This window comes from Equus przewalskii, chromosome 17, assembly GCF_037783145.1.
Source record: "Equus przewalskii isolate Varuska chromosome 17, EquPr2, whole genome shotgun sequence".
In the NCBI taxonomy this organism is placed as follows: Eukaryota; Metazoa; Chordata; class Mammalia; order Perissodactyla; family Equidae; genus Equus; species Equus przewalskii.
This window is the reverse complement of record NC_091847.1, coordinates 71,899,719-71,921,953: the sequence shown is the minus strand read 5'-3', so window position 1 is coordinate 71,921,953 and position 22,235 is coordinate 71,899,719. Positions and strand designations below refer to the sequence as shown.

Genomic DNA, 22,235 nt, shown 5'->3' with positions numbered 1-22,235 from the left:
TGGCTGGCTGCTGGCTGTGTACACACATTTAAAACTCTTGAGAGAATGCAACAGACCAGGGAGATTATTATTATTATTAATAGTAGAAGTATTCCTAAGGTTTGCAGGATGCTCCTGAGCCAAAGTTCTCATGAACCAAACCAGCTAGAATCAAATAAATCAAGAAATGACCCCAAAGAAGAGGATACTTCTTTAAGCCGTTGGCCTTTTGATATATTTCGTGTACCTGTGTCTCCACTTCCCCAGAAGTGTTTATCTAGTGAGCTTGTTTCAGAGAAACTGAGACATTAGAAATCAGAAAGAAGTCTGTGATTGGCGGAACTACAGGATCACCAGCATTGTAGCAAGTCCAACAGTAGGTTAGAGGTTGGATTATCCTCCTTTGCAATGGCCTGAGATATATAAACAGGTCGGGGCAAGGCAAAAGGTAGACAAAAGAATCATAAAGACCTTCATGGTGTAAGAATTAGGAAAAGGATGGCCAGAGAGGGAAAGAGGAAAGTAAAGAAACATTCTCGATCTGACGTCTTGGGAGAAAGCAATCTACTTCCATGTCAGCTACTTCTTTTCCTAGGGCATTTGATTTTGAGGTCTCTGGCATTTACACAGGACTAGATGTTAGGTGGAGCCTTCTACAGTTGTGAAATAGGCACCCAAGGTTCAACACCTGTAATTTGGCAGCAGTATCAGTGGTCAAGAGTACTTGGTAGGGTCCTTTCCATGAATCTCACTTATGCAAAAGCATCAGAGTAAAACAATAACTGTCTGCAAATAACGAAAGACTTAAAAATCCCTATAGTTAAAAATCTGATGAGAGTTCATTATAATTGAATTGACAAAGGACTTTGGTTATTTCTGAGACACACAAAATTTAAGATGATAACTATAATTATGACTGATAATATTATACCAGGATATATCAGTTTTTTAGGAATTTTATACAATTTCTGGAACATATTAATGACCCTACAAATGTAACTTAAGAAAGGTAGTTAAACATCACTTTTTATTTGATGCTTCCTATGTAATTTAACATCAAATAAGCCTAATTAGCTTAACATTTCGTTTTATAAGGAAAAGAGAACAAATCTTTTGAGATGTTCCAGGAGCCCTCTGGAAAATCCCGAAGTTAGTTCAAGGTCAAAAAGACTTCATTTTGAATTTAATTTTTGGGAAGTTTGTAAAAAAATATCAAAAGGTTTTAAAACACTTGATCAAGTAGGATCATAGGTCACTGTGAAACAATACTTAGTTATCCATTTAACTAAAGTGACAATTGAAGACTAAAGATTAAAGATTAAAAACAGCAACAGCAACAAAACCCCTTAGCTCTTTTAATGTTGAGAAGACTGGATTTTCTTAAGTAATGAAAGATCTGTTAAATACAGCATGAAGCACAGTAAATTATTTTGGTAAGACACTAAATCTTTGCTTTCCAGGCAGATTAGTTAAAAAGTAAAGAAAAACCTTTGTTTACAATTTCTTATTGAGCAGACCGATAATCTAAAAAAAAACCTTAGTCCTTTCAACAAAGAGAAAATCAAATTTTAATTTTGCACTAGTTTACTTTTCATATTAAAACTCATTTTTTAAAAACTTAAATAAATCCATTCCAATCTTGGCTACACATAAAATTCCTTTCCCAAGATTCCTTTTCCACAAACCTACTACAACTTTTTTATATCCATTCAGATTTTGTCCTATTTTTTTCCCTCTCTTTCTCATTCTGGAATAACCAGTAATTTTATTTTAGGAAAAAATTACTTTCTGTTCTCCCTTAACATCAACAACAAAATAACATTAAACAAAAAATGTGTCCTTCTTACCTTTTCTTGTCCAAAAATTGCAGTCTACTTTCCTTACCTATTTTTCATATACAGTTGTTTTCTTTCACCCTTATTATTTCTAAATAGTTTCAATTGATTAGAATTCTTAACCCTTAGACTCCTTAATTCCTAGTGCAAACTAAGAAGTAAGCAATTGTGTACTGTCTGTAACACTAGCAGTCTATGGATTGGCAAATTTATAAATACATATCATAATTTCTAGAAGTATATTCTTCCTCATAGTAAATTTTTCAGTGTGGCACAAAACATGTTCACTAATAGACCCAAATATCTTTAGTTCCTCTGTAAAAGGAAGTCAAAAGTAGATAAACCTATGTTCAGTAATTCATGTTTCAGTATTTTATCATATTTGCAAATGATCTAGATATCCAATGAATATTCATCATTTAACTTATCTCAGTATAATTTTAAGGTTTCAAGTTACCAAAAACATATTGGAGGGGCTGGCCCGGAGGCATAGTGGTTAAGTTCACACGCTCCACTTCAGCGGCCCAGAATTTGCAGGTTTGGATTCCAGGCACAGACCTAGCACCACTTGTTAAGCCATGCTGTGGCGGCATCCTACATAAAAATAGAGGAAGATTGGCACAGATGTTAGCTCAACGACAATCTTCCTCAAGCAAAAAAAGGAAAAATTGGCAACAGAGCTAATGCTCAGGGCCAATATTCCTCAAAAAAAAAGAAAAATTTGAAAACTATTTTTAAGTAGACATACCATAAAGCATAATTATTGTTGGAAAGTTTATACTTTTATCTTCCTTACATCTATTTAATTCACTTGTTCTTAACAATTATGTTTAGATTACACATGAAAATTTCATGAGATATTAAACAGCTAACCATTGTCTTATCTTTCTTGCTGACAAATTGTGTAACAGAGATAAATGAGCTTATTTGACTTTTAGTAAACCTAGGTAGAATAAGAGTTGTATGTTCACGTTATATTTAATGCTAATAACTTTGAAGACATACCTGTTTTAATGAAACCAACAAACTTAAATTAGTTTTTACTTACCGAAGATTAACCTAGATCATGTGAACTTGTAAAATATTTGTGTTAGTTTCTATATTTCTGAGAGTATACTTGATTTATATAAGTGCATAATTTTCTTTAAGCCAATTAAATAGAGCTCTTTACAAATTAATTTTAGCAGTACCATCCAGAGGTAGAAAAAAACACTTATCTACAACATACATACATAGACATATGTAAACATACAGACAGACATAGAAAGAGATCTTATAGCTTTTAAAATTTTAGCCATGAGACAGGTATGATAATGCAAAACTCGCTAGTTTTAAAAGAACAGTTGGATCCAAATTATGTTTCTGGTAAGAGAAATAAATTAAAGTTAGCAGCTCAGATAGCTTAAACTTTTTACTAATATTTGGGGAGAAGACTTTTAAGATTTTTCATCCCTCTAGATTTTAAAAAGCCTTTTCTTTTTTCTTTCTTCCTTGTGATAAGAATTATCTCCCTGAAGTTTGCATTTCAAAGAGATGGTTCTCAGTTCCTAGAGAGGATGAATAGAATATTTACACCTCAAAGGCACAGGGAAAGAATCCACGTTTCTCCAAGAAGAACTTTTTTTTTCCTAAGTCCAGAATTTTTACAATACCTCTAAGCCTTTTGAGATGAATCAGGGAGGTTTGGGGGTTTGTAAAAAGGTTAGGTGGGCTTTTTCTGTTCTTTAAAGACTCAATTTTTAAGACAAGAACAGTTGATTCTAATTCCTCAAAGAAAGGAGTTGACTCGCCCATCCAACTACATTATCTTCAGTTTGCCTCCTTATGTAAAGGAGAGGATTAGTCCTTCAATTAAGATAGAAATCAAAAGATTCCTATGTTCTAGATTTAGAGCTGTTTGTCTTTGGAATGTCCCCTCCACCACCACCACTCCAGGTACATAATTTCATTTTCAATTAGGGGAAAAGGCCTAAAAAGAAGTTCCTATCAGGCTCTGAATATCAGCTTCCAATTTGGCCAACTTCTGACCATAGAGCTTCTTTAAAAAAAAGAAAAAAAAGTCTTTCAAATATCTTGTCAAGTTTCAGCTGGGACAAACAATAAATATTCCTGGCAATATTGAACAATCCCATGGATGCAAGAGGCATCCACAAAGATGGTACAAAAGATACTACCCTCCCAAGATCCAGAGTCACTCCCAAAAATAGCCAAAAGAAAGGACTTAGGACAAACAAGAAGACAATAGCTGTCCGTGGAAGAGAAAAGGATCACTAACCAATGGGTATCTCAAAACCAAATTCACAATAGTCTGATTTTGGAAAGGAAGGGACAACATGAAATTTACCTTTCTCTCTCGACTGGGCACTACAGAGATCTGGGAGAGCTGACTCTGGTAGGAATTCTCACCCTTTGCCAGCTTCTGCTGGTTTTCCCAGGATCTCATCTGCAGGCTCCAGAATGAGTGGGGCTTAAAGTAAAGTGTAGCCCTGGTATCTATCAGAATTTGGCAAGGTTTTTCCATTAATTTTAATTTTAGTTTCCCCTGGGCTGTTTAAAGGAATAACTGGTATCACTTTACTGGAGAACACTGTGGAGTCCTTTCAACCCTGGGAGGGGCCAATATGGAGGCTCTCCTTTGAGGGTATTTATGGGGCATTTGAGTTGGTGCCAAAGGATTTGCACAAAAGCTTCCGGGACAATCTTTTTTCCAGTATCCCAGTTGATTTCAAATGACCAACTTATCCTAGCACAGGGGTCTTGAATTTAGGTGGCAAGAACTCTAATAGCTTTTAAGTGCTCGACCTGTGCCCATCAATTTTGCAGATTTGGCTCCCGGGATTCATATTAACAATAGGTCTATTACTCCTTTCATGAGAAGATTTCTCTATAGTGGAGGACGCCCTAATGGCTTTTAATGGTCCACCTTGTGCCCATTTAGATTTTGAGGTGCCATTGGTCAAAACAGTTTGAATTTCTTGTCTTGATTTATTTCCCCAAGTCCCATAGTGGTTTATGTTCTGGACCTACCTTGAGGTCCCTGTTAGTCCTTTAGCTGCTGCCACCTGCTGTGGAACTCTCCTGGAACATTTCCCGGATCCCAGAACCTTTCTGGGAACTTTAATAAACCTCTTTCCTTTAAAAAATTTTGGATCAAGTTTGTTTGGATTAGAGAGCTCCACGCAAGGAAGCAGAGTTCAAATCTGAGTGTGACTTCCCACGGCGCTTGGTAACGATGAGAGGCATGGTGAACTCAAAGACTTCGCTGGGCACGTTGCCCATGTGTCTCGTCCCACAGGCCATTAGTAGTCAGTTTCAGATCCCATCCTTGTCACCAAAACTCTTAAAATGATTAAAGAAGACTATTTAAGTGACACAAACTTTATTTAATGCTTCATGAAGCAAGCAGTTCTCCGAACTCTTGAGAGTGGAGACTACCCACTTCATGATATATTAAATTAAGTTTATTTGTATGACCTAAATTGTCTTCCATAATCATTTTACCAGAATATAGACCACAGATATTTGCATCAGGTTTTTTTAATGCGTTGGATTGTTAAATATATAGTGCATAGGAAGATGGAGTAGGAGGGAATATAATTTTTTAAAGAGAGAGATTTTAAAATTTAAATTCAATTTTCATTTTAGAATAAATGACCATGAGAATTGTGCATCATTGCTACTTGGGGCCATAGATTCCAGTATTGTCAATTGTAGAGATGACAAAGGGAGGTAAGTGATCCTAAGATGGCATGCTTCTTGTCTTGATGAATCTTCTTGTCTTGATGAACCACTCAGCTTTGCTTTGTGGTTGCAGAGTAGCCATACATCTATTTTTTTCAATTGAAAAAGTAGTATATAAGCATGGTTTTTAAAAATTAAATACAATAAAGGGTATATAATTAAATTACCCTCTTAACCCAGAAGCCCTAGCCTCTTCCACCGTGAAAGCCACTTTAAACTGTTCTTTCCAAATTTTTATATTCTCCCAAATATTTTCTATTCATGGCTACAAACATATATAAAAATATGTATGCTTATATTCTTTTATGCAAACAGGAACATTCTATAGCAAAGTTCTGCTTTTAGTATATGTTGGAGTCTTTCCATGCAAGAACATAGAGATTCACCATATTCTTCTTAAAGCACATATTATTGCATTGAATGCATATACTATGATTTAATGAGCCTGCCTTATACTGAAGAACATTTAGGTTGTTTCCAATGTTTTGCTACTTCAAAGAGTGATGCGTGAACAATCTAGCACATGTGTCTGTTCACATGACCAAATATATCTAGGAGATAAAGCTCTAGAAGTGGAATTACTTGGTTAAAAGATTGACAGTTTTTAATTTTGATAAATAATACCAAATTGTCCTCCCAAGGAAATCAACTATCCACATTAGATGATGTGGGCTTGTTTTTTTAAATTTAAATATCCAATTACCTACAAATTTAAGGTTTAATTTTCAAAGTATCTTTATCAAAGATGAGAGAGAAGTCACTGGAACTCAAGATTAAAGGGTCAGTAAAGATGCTAATTTCATTATCAGGGCCACCACTTACACCTCCCAAATCTAGGGGGTGCCATTCACATAGCTGACACTTCAGTGTCCACCCTGAGTGGACTTAAGAGTGGGCCTGATCATTATCTCTGTAAACTGGTAAGTTTTAAATCCCTAGGATGACACCATGAACATGTTTCTCGGGCATGTACAGAAAGAGGGCGTGTTACCTTTAAAGGAAAATAAAATCCTATTTGTTTTAAATTGTTAGGACACCGCTTCATGCTGCAGCTTTTGCTGATCACGTGGAGTGCTTGCAGCTTCTTCTGAGACACAACGCTCAAGTGAACGCAGCAGACAATTCAGGGAAAACAGCGCTGATGATGGCTGCTGAGAATGGGCAGGCAGGCGCTGTGGGTATGTGCTCGACTTGTGGCCTTCACATGTGTGCCTATCCAAAACTAAAGCTGTGTAAAGTTGAGATATCAGTTATTATCTTGGTATATACATGTAAAAAAGACCAACATTGTCTTTAAGCCACCTGATTCTACTTGCTAATTGACTTCAGTCCCCTGTTAACTTGATTAGTGGAGGACCTTGTCAAAGTGAGCCAAACTTTCTGCAGTGAAATCTTTCAACATTTAGAAACCAAATATAACAACAGAATCATTTACCTAAAAATAGCAAAACTGTAAAGACAATTCAAATTAATGCCTATAGCCTTTGCATTTGGATAGAATAAATAGGACAATAGATTGCTCCTTTTTCTTTAAAAACATTAAACATGATTATGTGAGCTGTACTAATTTAAATATGTTATTGTTTCTCTAGTGACTTCCTCAGCCTGCGTGTAATTAGCGTCTAGTCTAAGTAACTCTCTTTTGGCTTTTCCTGTAGATATTTTGGTGAACAGTGCCCAGGCTGATCTGACTGTGAAGGATAAGGACTTGAACACACCCTTACATTTGGCTAGTAGTAAAGTATGTAAATGAATTTGAAACAGTGTTACTTAGTGTTGTAATAATAATAATGCCACTTAAATTCTGTCTGTCTGTCTCAGTTGTGTGTATCATGGCTCTTAATTAAGATATGCATTTTCCCAGGATGTTGTCAACTGAGTGGAATGGAAGGGGGAGAAGCAAAGGGCAGACCCACACGGGGCAATGAGGGTGTGCCTGTCATGGCATTGGCCACTTGCGTTCTTGCTCCAATCTGTCTTGGTGCTGCCACTGTATCTGTCTCCATGGTTGTAGTACCACATTTTGGTTTTAAACACAGGTTAGGACTTTAGTTATATGGCTTCGAAAATATGTGCGGTTCCACTTGTTTTCATTTTGTTCCATTTGAAGACATTGTAATAACACAGTCAAAAAATACTCTTCTATGAGGCAAATGTGTTCATGTGCACTTCCACCCTCTCCCTTTTTTTCCTGGTGCATGGTTCAATGCAAAGAATGTGTGGGGTTTTTTAATAGCATTGTGTTCACATGTAGCTCAGTGTTCCTGCTTCCATAAAGGATAAATGATATGTGTAAAAATATATGATTTTACAAAAGTGGGATCACACTATTTTATAACCTGCTTTTGTTACCGAATCATATACTGTGAATATCTTTCTTGTAGACATCCTATTTTATAGTGTTTTAGAAGATGTGCACCATTCCACCTTAGGAATGTGGCATCCTTTATTCAACCTATCCCCTATTTTTAGACATTTGCTTGTTTTCACATATATGCTACTATAAATAATGCTAATTGTAGAGAAATCTCTATTTTAAGAATCTTTACTCATTCCTTTAAAATAAATTCCTAAATGTGAAATTATTGAGTCTAAGGCAATGATCATTTTTAAGACCACATCTCCCCCTAATAAGGTCATAGCTGGTTACACTCTACCAGCAGTGTATCAGAATCAAAACTCCATGGACACTTCTAAAATCGTATTTAAGGGTCTTCCTTATAAAGCGTTAAGTATGATGCCACTTGATACCAGTGATGGTGGGTGGTTTATCTCAACATAGTTATAGTATTAAAGGTGTTATGAATACCCAGTGGTACCGGACATCTCAGCTCTTCCTTTCTTTGGTTGCCTTTTCTCACTTCATGCTCTGGGAAGCCCATGGAAACCACAAAAAGTGCTCAGTTTCATGAAGTTCATTTCAAGGTGTAGTGTTTTTGTGAGTATATGTGCAGTGCTTTTCAAACTTTATTGTGCAAATAAATCACTTGAGGCTCTTGTTAAAATGCAGATTCTAATTTAGTAGGTCTGGGGTGGGGCTCAGATTCAACATTTCTAACTCCCAGGTGATGCTGCTCTTCTGCGGGCTATACTTTGAGTAGCAAGGATTTAGGAAGCCATGACTCCTTAATAGGGCCTAGGCCTGAAATCTTGAAAGGGTCTCTGATTGATCAATTGATTTTCTTTTTAAAGATTGGCACCTGAGCTAACATCTGTTGCCAATCTTCTTTTTTTTTCTTCCTCTTCTTGCCAAAGCCCCCCAGTACATAGTTGTATATTTTAGTTGTGTGTCCTTCTAGTTGTGGCATGTGGGATGCCGCCTCAGTGTGGCCTGATGAGCGGTGCAGTGTCCACACCCAGGATCCAAACCAGTAAAACCCTGGGCCGCCAAAGGGGAGCGTGTGAACTTAACCACTCAGCCACGGGGCCGGCCCCTCAATTGATTTTTGAAAAGTTATCAATCATCTGTTGTCATAAGATATAGAGAGATTTCCCCCCAGAAGGGGGAGGAAGAAATGAATGAGCTTTCATGAAAAAGAGTCTCTGCATAGTGTAAGGCGGTAAACGACTGTGAGTGATACAGGTACGAGGTGTGATGGGAATCCCAAGGAGAGATGGATCACCGAAGTGCTATTTGAAGGTTTGAGGAAGGACATGGGACTTGACTTATGTTTAGAAAGTAATGTTGAAGGATTTAAGGGTTTAAGAATCTTTGAGAATCTGGGGCCCTTTAACTATTTGCTTTTTGCAAGAAAAAAGAATTACTCAGAAAATAACCTTATAAAATGTTTTTAGGCAGAGGATATTCATTTTAAATTTAAAGCATAATGAAGTGACTTTTCTGAAACTGTTCTGTGTCTCTGTCCTATGTTTCTTATCATTATTTTTCTTTATTAGGGTCATGAAAAATGTGCCTTGTTAATACTTGACAAGATACAAGATGAGAGCCTTATTAATGCAAAAAATAATGCACTGCAGACGTAAGTGTGGCTCCTGAAGTTTGACTCAGACCCAGATTCATAGTCATTTATTCAAAAAACATTCAGAGCTTGCTGTGTGCCAGGCTAGAGCTGGGGAATGTGGTGGTGAAAGGCACAACCTGGCTTCTCCTTCATGAAGCTGACAGTCACACAAATGCTGACCATGCTAGGCATTTCTAGTTAGAATGTTTATTTTGATATGCCTTCATAGAAATTTGTGAAGCCTGTGTTTTTCTTTGCTGGTATTCCTATGGTAATATTAAAAATTTAGTGGGCTGTTAGAAAATCTTACGAGATGACATATTTGGGGAAACTATTTGTATGAATGTATTAGCATTATGTATTCTTACTGGAAAATGACAGTTTTATAAATCAGGTTCCCAGAATATATTTGAAGAGTTTCTATGCTATTTGTCTTAATTATATTTTAATATAATTCAGTGTAATCCTCAGCGTGAAAGACCTAAAAGCTACTTCATTTTCCATTTTAGGAAATTACTTACACATTTGTTTTAAGGGCAAAAGAATATTAAGATTTCTTTTTCATTAAGATTCTGAAGTAATGTATAAGCAGAAGAGACTGGGTTTGACATTCGTTAATTTCTTTAACGAATTCTAAATTCAATAGAATATCATTCAGTGCATTTAGTAATAATAAAGGTTTGAGATTACATATATCAGTATTATTAGTACCACTTCTATTGATGAACTGTGTGAAACAGTGATTCAAATGCTGGAGTATTTGAAAGCAAGGGGTAAAGAACCTTCTAGAAAACACACCAGAGCTTGAGTTCTTCCTCCGGCTTCCTATTTACTGTCAGTGAGGTTTTTGAGATGCAGACTATTTGTAATATCTGCAGAGAAATCTGGGCCAACACAGGAGAACAGTTGCATCATTGGCACCTGGAAAAGATCTGGTCAACAAATATCTTTTTTTAAAGTAAAAAGATTCATGTACCATTTATAGGTTCTTAAGTACTTTCTTCCTTTTAGCAATGCAAAATGACACACTCTCACACAAATAGGAATCACAAGTGACGCTTGCTGTTGTCCTTTCTCAGCCCCCTGCACGTTGCTGCCCGCAACGGCTTGAAGGTGGTGGTTGAAGAATTGCTGGCAAAAGGGGCCTGTGTCCTCGCCGTGGATGAAAATGGTAAGTGGAAAAATTGAATAGTCCCAGCAGGTGCCTTCCACATGCTGTGAAGCCAGAGGAAAATGAGAAAGATAGGCGCTAGTTAAAAAGGTAGTAAGGATTCTCTCCCCTATGGAAGTTCCCCGTGTGTGAGAAATCAAACAAGATGCTTTGTTCTGTCTGTCTTCACAAAACACACAGTCCACCTGTAGCCCACCGGTGCCTTCCATTTTGCATGTAATGTCAGCAGCTGGTCTCCAACTCCTCAGCTTGGTGGTTAAAATATTTTAAACACACTAAAAAGCTTTCAACTTGGCATTCGAAATTCTAACTGCATACGCTGAAGAGTTAGGGATCACACGTCATTAGTGCATGCTCCAGGGCTCAAAGAAAAGCCTAGGTCTACGTATTTCAGTTCATTCTGAGATCAAACCTTTTTTTTTAAGAACAGATCAGAACTCATCTTCCTAGTATGGATATTTAGGGAACATGAGTAAACATTTTTAATTAACATCTAGGCTTGAAAGCTTCTCTTGATCTATATATAATGTGCCTTTTCTAAGTGAACTAACTCTTAACAGAAGCTTTCTACTCTGCTTCCTAAGAAATTTTGATAGTTAATGAACACTAGAATTGTATGAAACTACCATTTTAAGCACAATGCCTATTAACCTTGGGGAGCAAAAGAGGAACTTCTGGATATTTATGAGTTAAGTAATTTTTTAAAACGTGGCATTAATTTTGGCATTTAATTAAAGTATTATAATAAAATGTATTAACATAACTCAATTAACTGCTTATTACAGGTATTGGAATTAGCAGCTCATGCCTATTTCTCGGAAGTAAGCAGCCACATGACATCAGTAGCTAACTCCTATTAGTTTTGGTTTTGCAGCCCCATTTATCCTGGCATGTACCCTGCTCTGTCCCCAACCTGACTCATCTAGGAGGCACAGAAAGTTCTCTATTTCTCCGTCTTCTTTCTTCCCGCCTTACCTTCCCATACCCTCTGATCACCACTATGTAGATCTTAGGCATACAGAGGCCCACAATTTTTCTCCAAAATGATCAAACAGACCAGAATAAATTAGTTTTGCCTCTCTCCTGTATAAGTCTGCTGCATCTGAGGCTTGTCCAGCCCATGGTGACCTTAGGAACAAGAGCCCTGGGCCATGGAACTGCGGCCTGTCTCAGAGCTTAGCTGCACCCCAAGGCCTGCAAATATTTGGGGCCATTTTGTACAGCATACAATCCTAATGCCTTTACTCATCACCGACCTCTGTGGAATGGAGTGTTAAGCTCTCTGTCCATTCTTGTTGGTTTTCAAACCAGAGAGAGGAATAATCTGTTAAGGGGGGCATGGCGAGGGTCAGGTGCTAATAAACAAAACAACAAAAAGTAAAGGTTTTTTGAGCCAGTTCCTCTGAATAAATGAGTGAGTGGGAGTAGGAACTGTGGTCAGCAGAGAGGACAGCTAACCCTTTCAGGCCAGTAGAACAAAAGGTGGATACGGGTAACAATTAAATGAAAGAATGTACCTACCTCCCATGGCAGGTACTCTATGCGTTGAGATAGCATTCTTTTCTGGACCAGATGCATCAAGTCTAAATGAGAGAGAATGACATAGCTCTACGGCAAACATAGCAATTTTCTCACATCTGTTCCATTGAGGACTGGGGACTTTGGTTGGTGGTGTTGCTATTTTTTTTAAATTCTGTTTCCTTTAAATGGGAGTACATTTTTAATTACAAACAGCCAGTGCCTTCCTGTGTCTGATCTGCTCACATGATTCCATTTTTCTAGAGCAAGTTAATTGGTGTATACTTTATATAAAGTACATATAAAGTGACAAAACTGCCTGACTCACTTTTACAGACATCTGGTTTTCTGTGTCTTTTCTAATCGGACACACGATTACCTGCAATGGAAAGTCCTTGTTCTCAGAATGAGAGTGCCCTGGCCCCAGCCCCAAGTGCACCACGTGCCTGTGCTCTCAACTGGAAACACCTTCCTGGTTGTCCTGTTGCTGTTTGTTGTGGAATTGTGTCCCACCCCCAGCCCCTCGTGTCTCTGTTCACTAGATGAAGACTGGAATCCTGCCTAACTTCGGACAATATAGTGCTTGTTGTTGTCGTGTAAGCTGAACAAAACCCAAAACCCCTCCATAAAATGTCTCCCCCCCAACCCCTCCAGCGTCACCCCCAGCATGACTTGTGGAAGTAACTCTTCCTTTTGCCTGGCATGATTTCTAACTCGACATACATCTCCGCGTGTGAGGTCGTAGGAGATGTACTGTGGAATGCTCACCCGCCTCTGGATTTCCTGGACTAACCACTGCCTTGTCTGCATTTACGCCCAGGTCATACCCCGGCCCTGGCTTGCGCTCCTAACAAAGACGTGGCTGACTGCCTGGCCCTCATTTTGGCTACCATGACTTTATCTCCTTCCAGTGCAATGACGGCTGTCAACTTCGTTTGTTTTAAAAAAGACAATTTGAGCAGGACGACCCTCTCCAATCTGGGTAGCATGGTTAGCCTCTGCAGTAACAACGTAGGCTCGGAGGATGGGTACAATGAAAATGATTCTGATTCCGAAACGTTTTGACTTTGGACTGTAGAAGCTTTTCCTTGTTCAACCATGTTGGAGGAAGGGAAAGAAACTTGAATTCCAGGTTTATGTTGTATTCAAGTATTATTATGGGCCCAGGCTTCCTCTAGAAGCCAGTAGAGAAGGAATTAATCAAACTGAAGGAGGGCAGCTAGGCTGGAGGGCAGAGCACTCACACAGACGGGCCCCGATTTTGATTTGTTTCATGTTTTCCTTAGATCTAAGATGCTCCTGTGAAAGTCTACCTCTCACTTTAAGTAAAGAATAAAAAATGCATTTAACTCTTTCTCTTTGGGGATAATGCACCGAGAGGGAGCTATTCTCTATAGATATTTTTTTCATGTACTCACTTGGCAGTGAGTTCTCAGAAGTATATCAGTGTGACATTCCTGTCCCCCCAGCAGGGGACGGGTGGATAGGGAATGCCGCAAAGCTCTTCTCACTTTGATGTTTACCTCCTCACTAGAAGCCAAAGGTAAAGAGGTGTTCATCTTCAGAAATAATGCCTGTAATAATCTTTTTAAGGGAGTCCAATTATTCATATCCTCTCTATAGTAAGCACTTAAATATCCAGAACTTCTTTCTGAGGATTTGTGTTAAAGGTGCCAGATGAAGAGAAAAATTCATTGAAAATGGAACTTGTTTTTTTTTCATTTAACACACATATGGCACCCAGTGCTCCCCATAACAAACCTGTGACTAATTTTCACCCGAGTGATTGAGTCCAAATCTAATAACATTTCAGATGAAAATTATATTGCACCAAGAGTTTGAGACATGTGCAAATTTACTATGAAACTACCCTTTATTAATTCGTTCTTAAATCAAAGTACTAACGTTTAAAAACATCAGAACCATCAGCATTGTTTATCAATAGTAAAATGTTAAATGAGCTTCTCAGTCAAGGTCATGCCAAGTGAGTCAAAGTGTGACTGCCAAAGGGAAGAAGGAAAGTGAAAGCAGGAGGTAGAAATGGGTGACATGGAAATTAAAGCCAATTGACGGTTGCTTGATGATGAAATCAACATGGTGAATACTGTGTCTGCTCCCTCTGCCAAAGCTTCTAGGTCAAATGGACCCCGTTCTGCACCTGGAATAGCTGTGCAAAAAGAAGAATGAGACTCTCTAAAAATTATGCACATATACACGCACACATATATGTATATATATGTCTGTCGTTCATCAACCAGCTATACATGAGGACCAAAATGCTTCAGTCTAAAATGGAAGATTCAAATGGTTTTCCTTCAAAATGGAAGTGAAAACTGAAGTAGCTTTTCTATGGAGTTAAAATGTAATCTTTTGCGTAACAGTCTTTGTTGTATTTTATATTTCTTATGACACAGATTTCTAGTTGATGGCTTAACATTTGTAACTGATGATGTGTTGACCACGGCTTATTTTTTTGCCAAACTAGAGAAAATGTTCATATACTTTTGATGTAAATGTGTTTCTATTTATTTGAAATGAAACAAATGCTGAGGAAACATCCATTGTTTGTTCTCTATTTTAATTGCTATGTGTCTTACTTGGAATAACAAAAAAGCAGAAAAATACACAGGACCCTGCCTGGGCTGGCCAGCAGTCCTGGGGCCAAGCCCAGCGTATCCACTGCTAAGGTTCCAGCCAACCCTCAAGCTCTTCAGATACGTTGGAGTGAGGTACAACACCCATCCATCGGTGAGCCCCAGGCTGTAGCCACCTTATAGCTTCGAGGACACTGCAGTACTTACGCTCTTGTGCAAGATGAAAACTGAAGTGGATCATGTGCACAAAGGTGGCCCAAAGAAAGATACAGAAATTATTCTAAATCCACTGAAAGTCTCACATGGTCTCGGTAACCCAATGGGAAACTATGCCTGTGTGTGGGCACCTATACCAAGAGGAGAAATAAAAATCACCAGCTCAAGTGCTATTTTCCACTTTGGGGAGAGACAAGAAAGAAACAGGTTGCTTTAGGGCAGTTTTCTCTGACGTTTTATAAGCAGTTCTGTTTTCCTCCTGGAAATTGCTATTTTATAGTGTGAGATTTTTAAAACAGTGTTCTATCATATCTGGATCAAATGCAGATACAGTATTAGATTTTTCATCTAACTGTAAAAGACTTTAATCTTACTCTTTTAATATCCTGGATTTAACTAAAAACTCATGTTGGGTTCTTCACAAATGAGAACTTGTTCAAAGGACTTATAGAATCGGTATTAATTTCACTGAAAATTTTTGACACTGCTACCGTTGTTTTTTTAATTCTTGGCATTGTGTTCCTCTCCTTCCTCTGTCCTTTTTGTTTAGAGACAGTGAATTTTTTAAAAGTAGATAAATTGCTGATGAGCAATAATGACCTTATCTTTACCAAAACACTGAAAATTAGGGAGATCCAGTGCTGAAGAAGCATGGGATACTGCGTGTCTTTTTCTAGAAGTGATTGGAAATCTTGCTCAGTTGGCATTTAAAGCAGCAAATGAAATGCCTGCTTTAATGGTAAAGCAGTGCTAACATTTCTCCTGTAGAGTAGCACAGAGAATAAGGAATGTGGCAGCAAAGCAGTGACGCCGGGTGACATTGTCTCCATGGAGCTGCGATTTGATTCCCCCCGCCCCACCCCGCTGTCTTACTGATAGAAAGGAGGAGGACAAAGGAACAAAATGAAACCATGCCCACTAGAGAACCGTTCGTTGAATCCAGCTCTCTCGCTCTCTCGCTCTCCTGCTCTCCTTCTATTTCTCCCTACCCCCAAGACCAAATTTTTCCTTTAAGAAATGACTTTAAAAACTATGAGTTCTGTGTTTTTCAAGTACATCTCTTAGAAGTAAAACTAGATTGGCAACTTGGCTTTCTAAGAAAGAAAACAGAAAAAATTGTGCTTTTCATTGAGTCTTGTTGTTTAGTGCTTTTACCAAAATGTGTTATTTTTAGATTGTCTTTTAATCACAGCCACAGGGATCATGTTTCATCCACTTACCTGTGCTCTGTGTCTGCCGATCCTCGGTAAATACATCACTATCTCCAAATTGCCTAAAATCTGCTATGATTCTACAGTAAATAGCTCAGGGGACTTCTATTTATCACTACTAAAAGGGCACCGTAGTATGTTTTGGTACTTTAGGCAGCAAACAGCTGCTTGATTTCTTCTCTTGTTATGAAGCTAGAACAAGAACATCGAATGGATTTGCTGCACTAGTCATTCTCTGTACTGTTGAGCAACTTGGTTTGCTGATCTGTTGCGTTGGTTGAAGAACTCATCCCTTTTTTGTCTTGTGATATGAAGTTAGAGTGCCTTTTTATATTTGTATATTCTGAAGACGTTCTGTGAAATGTTTTGTATTTTTTTCATTTGAGTGTTATCAGAGCAATATGATACCAGTGACTTTTCATTTCGGCCTTTCTTTGAAGGTATAAAGTGTCTTTTTTCCTATTTCCCCTCTTACCTGCTTTGAAATGAAAATGAAAATGCTGAAGTTTTTTATAGGAATTATGTTTGATATTGCAGTGCTAAAATGCTTTCTTCTTACCAAACTGTAAACCATAGGTCAGTGTTATAGGGGAAAAGCGTTTTAAGATAGTGACAATCTGAGTGTGTGTATAAAATGTAATTCTATGAGTTTCTTATGTAGTGATCTAAAAATTCAATGCAAATATCATTTCTTTGGTAGTTTTGTCTGCGTATTTTATGCTTTAGCATGTGCAATATATCTTTGCGAAGCACGATGATACAAATCCGGTGCCAGTGTTATATTTTGCATAACATATTTGTAACAGCATAAAGTATTGTTTGATGATTTCAGTGGGATTTTGTCTGTAATGTTTTCTTATGTAAATTGGAGTTGAATGACTCTGGTAAATGTCCTGACTGTAAAAATGAGGAAAATGATTTTTAGTTCAGTGAGTGACTTTGAACCAGTCTGAATCTTCTCAAGCACAGTTTAATACTTTTTCAACTACTGAATGCTAATAACGTAATGAAGTGCATAACTGTAATATACTGCGGAAGTGCATTCAGATGGTTATTTTTACAAATAAAAACGGTACAAATATTGTTGCAATTTGTGTTGCCTTTAATTTTTCCAATTTATGCTAATTTTACCAATTATTCTGCTAATTTAAATCTTCATCTCCCGCCAAACCCAAATTAACCTTAAATTTTGAAAATATATAATCAAGATAGAAGCGTATCTCCAGATTTGCTGTTTCTGTTTCTATCATCGCAATTAGAGAAAAAATTTCAAACTTGTGTGTTTGTGTTTATTATAGTTATACCTCCAACTTTCTCCATGAAGGATTTGGACTGGCTTGCAACAAAACACATGATAAACTACAGGTAGAAAAATTAGGACAGGAAAAAGAATACAAAAAAAAATATGGGAACCATAAAATTTAACACAGTGACTGTGACTGAACTTGAGTTTGCTCTAAGCTTCCTTGCAGCCAAAGTAAGAGGGGAAATGCGACTAACTGTATAAATCCCATATATCTGAAGGAGGAAGCCGGCTAGGGCCTCAAAACGGTGAAATCAGCCATGCTTATCTTTGTTGCTGCCACCACTACCCTTCCACTGGTTCCAAGCAACACAAGATTCTTGTACTATTTTTAAAGTTATCCACAGAATTTCCTCTCCATCTGTCTCACCATTCACAATTTCTTCCCTTTAGTAGTAACCTCAGGGACAGTTCCTAGAAGCACTAAGGGACAAATTCCTCATGATGGAGTTGCCAGCTGATGAGAAAGAGATTTTGGGGTGGGGCCTTCCTGAGTCCCTCACCTCACAGTGTCATAGAGTGTTAGCAGTTCTGAGAGTCTAGCCCAATCCCATCACCATATTTTTCATCAAGAAACGGAAACCCAGAGAAATTATACAACTTGCTGGAATTTGCATAATTAGTGATCTGAATACACAACTTGTGCCTGTAGATGTTCTCTCCCCTGTGCCATCCTGCCAAATAGTGTTTTGTGGTGGTTGTTGGTTTCTCCTGCTAGGGATGTTCAGGGAGCTTTTGCACTGTGCCATGTCTCACTGTTTATTCAAATATACAAATCTGACTTCTCACTTTTGAAGACTGTAAAGCATGAATCATACCACAGGTGAGTGCTTCCCATAGTTTAGAGCAGACTGGACACATTAGATATCTAATGCTGTATAACAAATTACCCCAAAACTTAGTGACTTAAAGCAGCAAATGTTATCTCACAGTTTTTGTAAGTCAGGAGTCCAGGCATGGTCTAGTCAGGTCTCTGCCACAGCGTCACTCACCAGCTGGAATGATGGTGTCCGCCAGGGAAAGATCCATTTCCAAGCTCACTCATATGGTTGTCGGCAGGATTCTTCATGGATCGTTGGACTGAGGGCTTCACTTCCTCAATGGCTGTTGGCTGCCCTCAGTTCCTTGCCAAGTGGGCCTTTCCCAAGGACAGTTCTTGACAAGGCAGCTTGCCTCATGAGAGCCAGCAAGCTGAGAAAAGCCAGAGAAAGAGCAAGACAGAAGTCACAGCTATTTAACTGAATCTCGAAGTGACGTTCCATCATTTTTCCCATATTCTATTCATTAGAAGCAAGTCACTAGGTCTGTCCCATATTCAAGGGAAGAGGATGACCAAAGAGTGTGATACCAGGAGGCAGGAATCACTGGGAGCTGTTTTGGAAGCTATTTACCACACTGAGTCTACCACAGTCCTTTGAGAGTAGAACATCATATTAAGATAACTTCCTCCTGGCCATTGCTAAGGAAATTGTTTACTTTGACTTCCTAAATTCACCCTTTCAAGAAAAACAGAGAGATCCATTAATTTCAATTGTGCTCTCATAAGAAAGCAGAAAGGGGATAATGGCCTCCACCGCAGTAATGATACTGGTGAACTTCGCTGTGGCACTTTGCCTCCAAACTGCTTGTCAGAGGATCCCTCTCTCACATTCCATTCAGTAGGTTTAGATCCCTGTGCATCTATCCCTCACTTAACACACTTAATGTGTTCCCGAATTAGCTTGCAAGGCACAAAAGCATTAAGCTAAAAGGCTATTAACATAACACAAAAATACCGTGGGTTAAAAGTGCTGTATGAATTGTCTCTTTAGCAAATTTCATACTGAAGGTACATTTGCTGTAAAATATAAAGCAGCGAAGATAATGGCTGTGCCACTGATTAATTTTCAAGCACTCCAGGGGGTGATTGGAAATGTGTGGGCATTTGTGGCTAGCACAATGACAGGGGGCGGGAGGGGTTGCTACTAACATTTACTGTACAAGTATTTACTAGGCCAAGGATGCCAGCTGTCCCAGCCAGCCTAGTGTACGACACCCCACCCTCAGCACCAATGCACCCTCACCTCACTGCTCATCTACTTCCTCTCCTCGTTTCCGAATCATTTCTTCATCAATTTGTTATTTGTACAGCCAGCCATATTTCAAAATCTATTTTCACAGGGAATTGCATAAACATGCTCTAATATACATCCCCTCATAAAGAGCACCTACAAGCCTAAGAAAAAGAACTTCAGAAGGAATTTCGAGACCGTGTTCCCTGGTTGTGTGTTTTTCTAGGAGAGCTCACATTCAGGTGAGTGGTGAAGAGAAAAGTACTGCATGGATTTGAGACAAATATTTAATTTTCTTGTTGTTAAACACACAAACACACACACGCACATGTACATTCCTTGTCTTAAGCCAAGGATGATGTATCTACTTCACAGGTAGGGAAACCCTGCTCACAAGGATGGGGCACTTGGCTCACAGTCACATAGCAAGATCTGGCGTCACAGCAATGTTGTCTCACATGTTTCTCTAGGCGCTGGTAGACACTATTACTAGGATACTATTTTCTACCTTTAAGTGCCAATTTAATGAAGTATATTTAAATCCTAGAAGATTTTTTATAATTTTCAAAAGTAAAAATGTTGAAGCAGTACTTAGAGCACAAAAAACTTACCTGTGTTTATATTCAGTTGATAAAGCACCCAGCAGATTTGAGAACTTGAATAACTAGTATTTCTTATAGTTGGGTTTGCAAGAATTACAAACATCTAAGCTTAGATCTTAATGACAAGAAGTTGCTAGCCATATAAAGATCAGAGGAGAGAACATTCTAGGGAGAGGGAACAGCCAGTGCCAACAACCAAAGGCAAGAATGAGCTCGGCACGTTCCACAAACAGATGGGGCCAGTGTGGCTGGAGACGTGTCGGGTAAGGAAGGGATAGTATGAGATGAGATAAAGAGCAGTCTGAGGCCAGATCTTCTAAAATTTTGTGAGCCAGGGGAAGGAGTTTCAATTTTTTTCTTAATGTGATAAAAATCCACTGGAGAAATTTAAGCAGAAAAATGGCTGTGGTCCTGTTTCATTTTTAAAAGATCACTGGCTGCTGTAGGAAGGCAAAAGAGGAACCCGAGTGACCAGTTAAGTGGCACTGCAATTGTCTAGACAAGTAAACACAGTTGCTGGGATTGGTGTGGCAACAAGGAAAATGGAGAGAACGTGGGACGTGTCGGTACTCTTGAACATTGTGGGTGCTCTTGAAGGTAGAGTTGACTGAACTTGCTGTTGGTCTAGGAACAGTCTAGAGTTTAGGGGAGAGGCTGGAGCGGGGGTAACGTGAAATTATAGACGACCAGAGGAAACTGCCTTGGAGTGAATAGACAGAAGATCCCTGAACTGTGGGCACGCCAACATTTAGAGGTCAGGAAGAGAGAGGATCTAGCAGAGAAGACCAAGAAGGAGTGGCCAGTGAAGGAGGAGGAAAAGCATGAGACCAAGATATCTGAGAAACCTGGGAAAGAAAGAATGTTATGGAAGAAAGAATTTCAGTTGTATCTACTGTCTCAGTTGCTTCTAGGAGGTCAAATAAGATAGGACAGAGATTGACCATTGGATTCGGCAACGTAAAGTTTATTAGTGACCTTTGCAAGAGCAGATGCCTCAGAGTGGTGGGAGCAACAATCCGAAGAGGATGATTTGAAGAAAGTGAAGGGAAGACGAAAAGCAAGGCAGTAAGCTGGAGGAGGATATGGAGACCAGAGAGGGTATTTGTCGGAATTCTAAGATAAGAGATGCTATAGCATATTGAGGCTGAGGGGATGTCTGAGAGAGAGCAGAAAGGTTTGAGAAGGGATGGGAGAGTGATTTTGTTCTTTTTTTTTTTCTAAAGATTGGCACCAAAGCTAACAACTGTTACCAATCTTCTTTTTTTTTTTTTTTGCTTTTTTCGCTTTTTCTCCCCAAATCCCCCCAGTACATAGCTGTGTAGTTTTAGTTGTGGGTCCTTCTAGTTGTGGCATGTGGGAGGCTGCCTCAACATGTCCTGACAAGCGGTGCCATGTCTGCACCCAGAATCCGAACTGTCGAAACCCTGGGCCTCTGAAGCGGAGCGCGAACTTAACCACCTGGGCACGGGGCCAGCCCTGAGGGAGAGTAATTTTGCAGAGAACATTTTAGAGCAACAGAGGAGGATTGCTGAGTAGGGCTTAGTACATCTGAGATTTATGACCATGCATTTAAAATGATGCCAGTCATTCTAGAGGATTTTTTCATCAGATGTTTGGGTACAGATATAGTGGAATTTAAACAGGGATAGAGCTTTGCCAGGTGAGTCCAAGGGGAGCTGTGGAACTGTGGTGCTTTCGATAGACATGATTATATAGATCATGGACTCCAGGCTGGGTAAGAAGGAAGTGAAGACATGAGAGAGTTGATAGATAGTAAAAAAAAAAAAAAAAGAAAAAAAAAGGTGGTACAGTCACTGGATTGAAGGTCTTGGTGAGATAGAAGAATTGCTGAGTAGCACCACAGTTGGTGAGCTGGACGTGGGGTGTGTGGAGTAAAGATTTCGGAGGTGGTACAGTTTTGGTGATGACAAAACCATTGATATAACCACAGAAATGGATGGTTGAGGATGATTGAAAAAAAAACATTGGCGGTGAAGAAGTCAAAAACTGAGGAGGCCAATATAACAAATGGCTCTAAAGCCGTTTAACATA

At 38.7% G+C, this 22,235-nt stretch overlaps 1 protein-coding gene across 17 annotated transcripts in view; it reads left to right on the top strand.

The window, feature by feature from the left end:
* ANKRD44 (ankyrin repeat domain 44) overlaps nucleotides 1-22,235 on the top strand; it is a 348,643-nt gene that overhangs the window by 307,925 nt on the left and 18,483 nt on the right. For 7 of the 17 annotated variants that reach the window (XM_070580472.1, XM_070580471.1, XM_070580473.1 and 4 more), the window contains 6 exons: nucleotides 5,460-5,543; nucleotides 6,588-6,733; nucleotides 7,214-7,296; nucleotides 9,453-9,535; nucleotides 10,597-10,688; nucleotides 13,027-17,317. In XM_070580472.1, the coding sequence (XP_070436573.1) occupies nucleotides 5,460-5,543; nucleotides 6,588-6,733; nucleotides 7,214-7,296; nucleotides 9,453-9,535; nucleotides 10,597-10,688; nucleotides 13,027-13,271 (733 nt within the window). In that variant the 3' untranslated portion in view covers nucleotides 13,272-17,317. Of the gene's footprint in view, nucleotides 1-5,459; nucleotides 5,544-6,587; nucleotides 6,734-7,213; nucleotides 7,297-9,452; nucleotides 9,536-10,596; nucleotides 10,689-11,473; nucleotides 11,773-12,542; nucleotides 17,318-22,235 lie in introns of those variants that run through there. The other 10 variants (XM_070580485.1, XM_070580479.1, XM_070580488.1 and 7 more) reach the window with 4 other exon arrangements.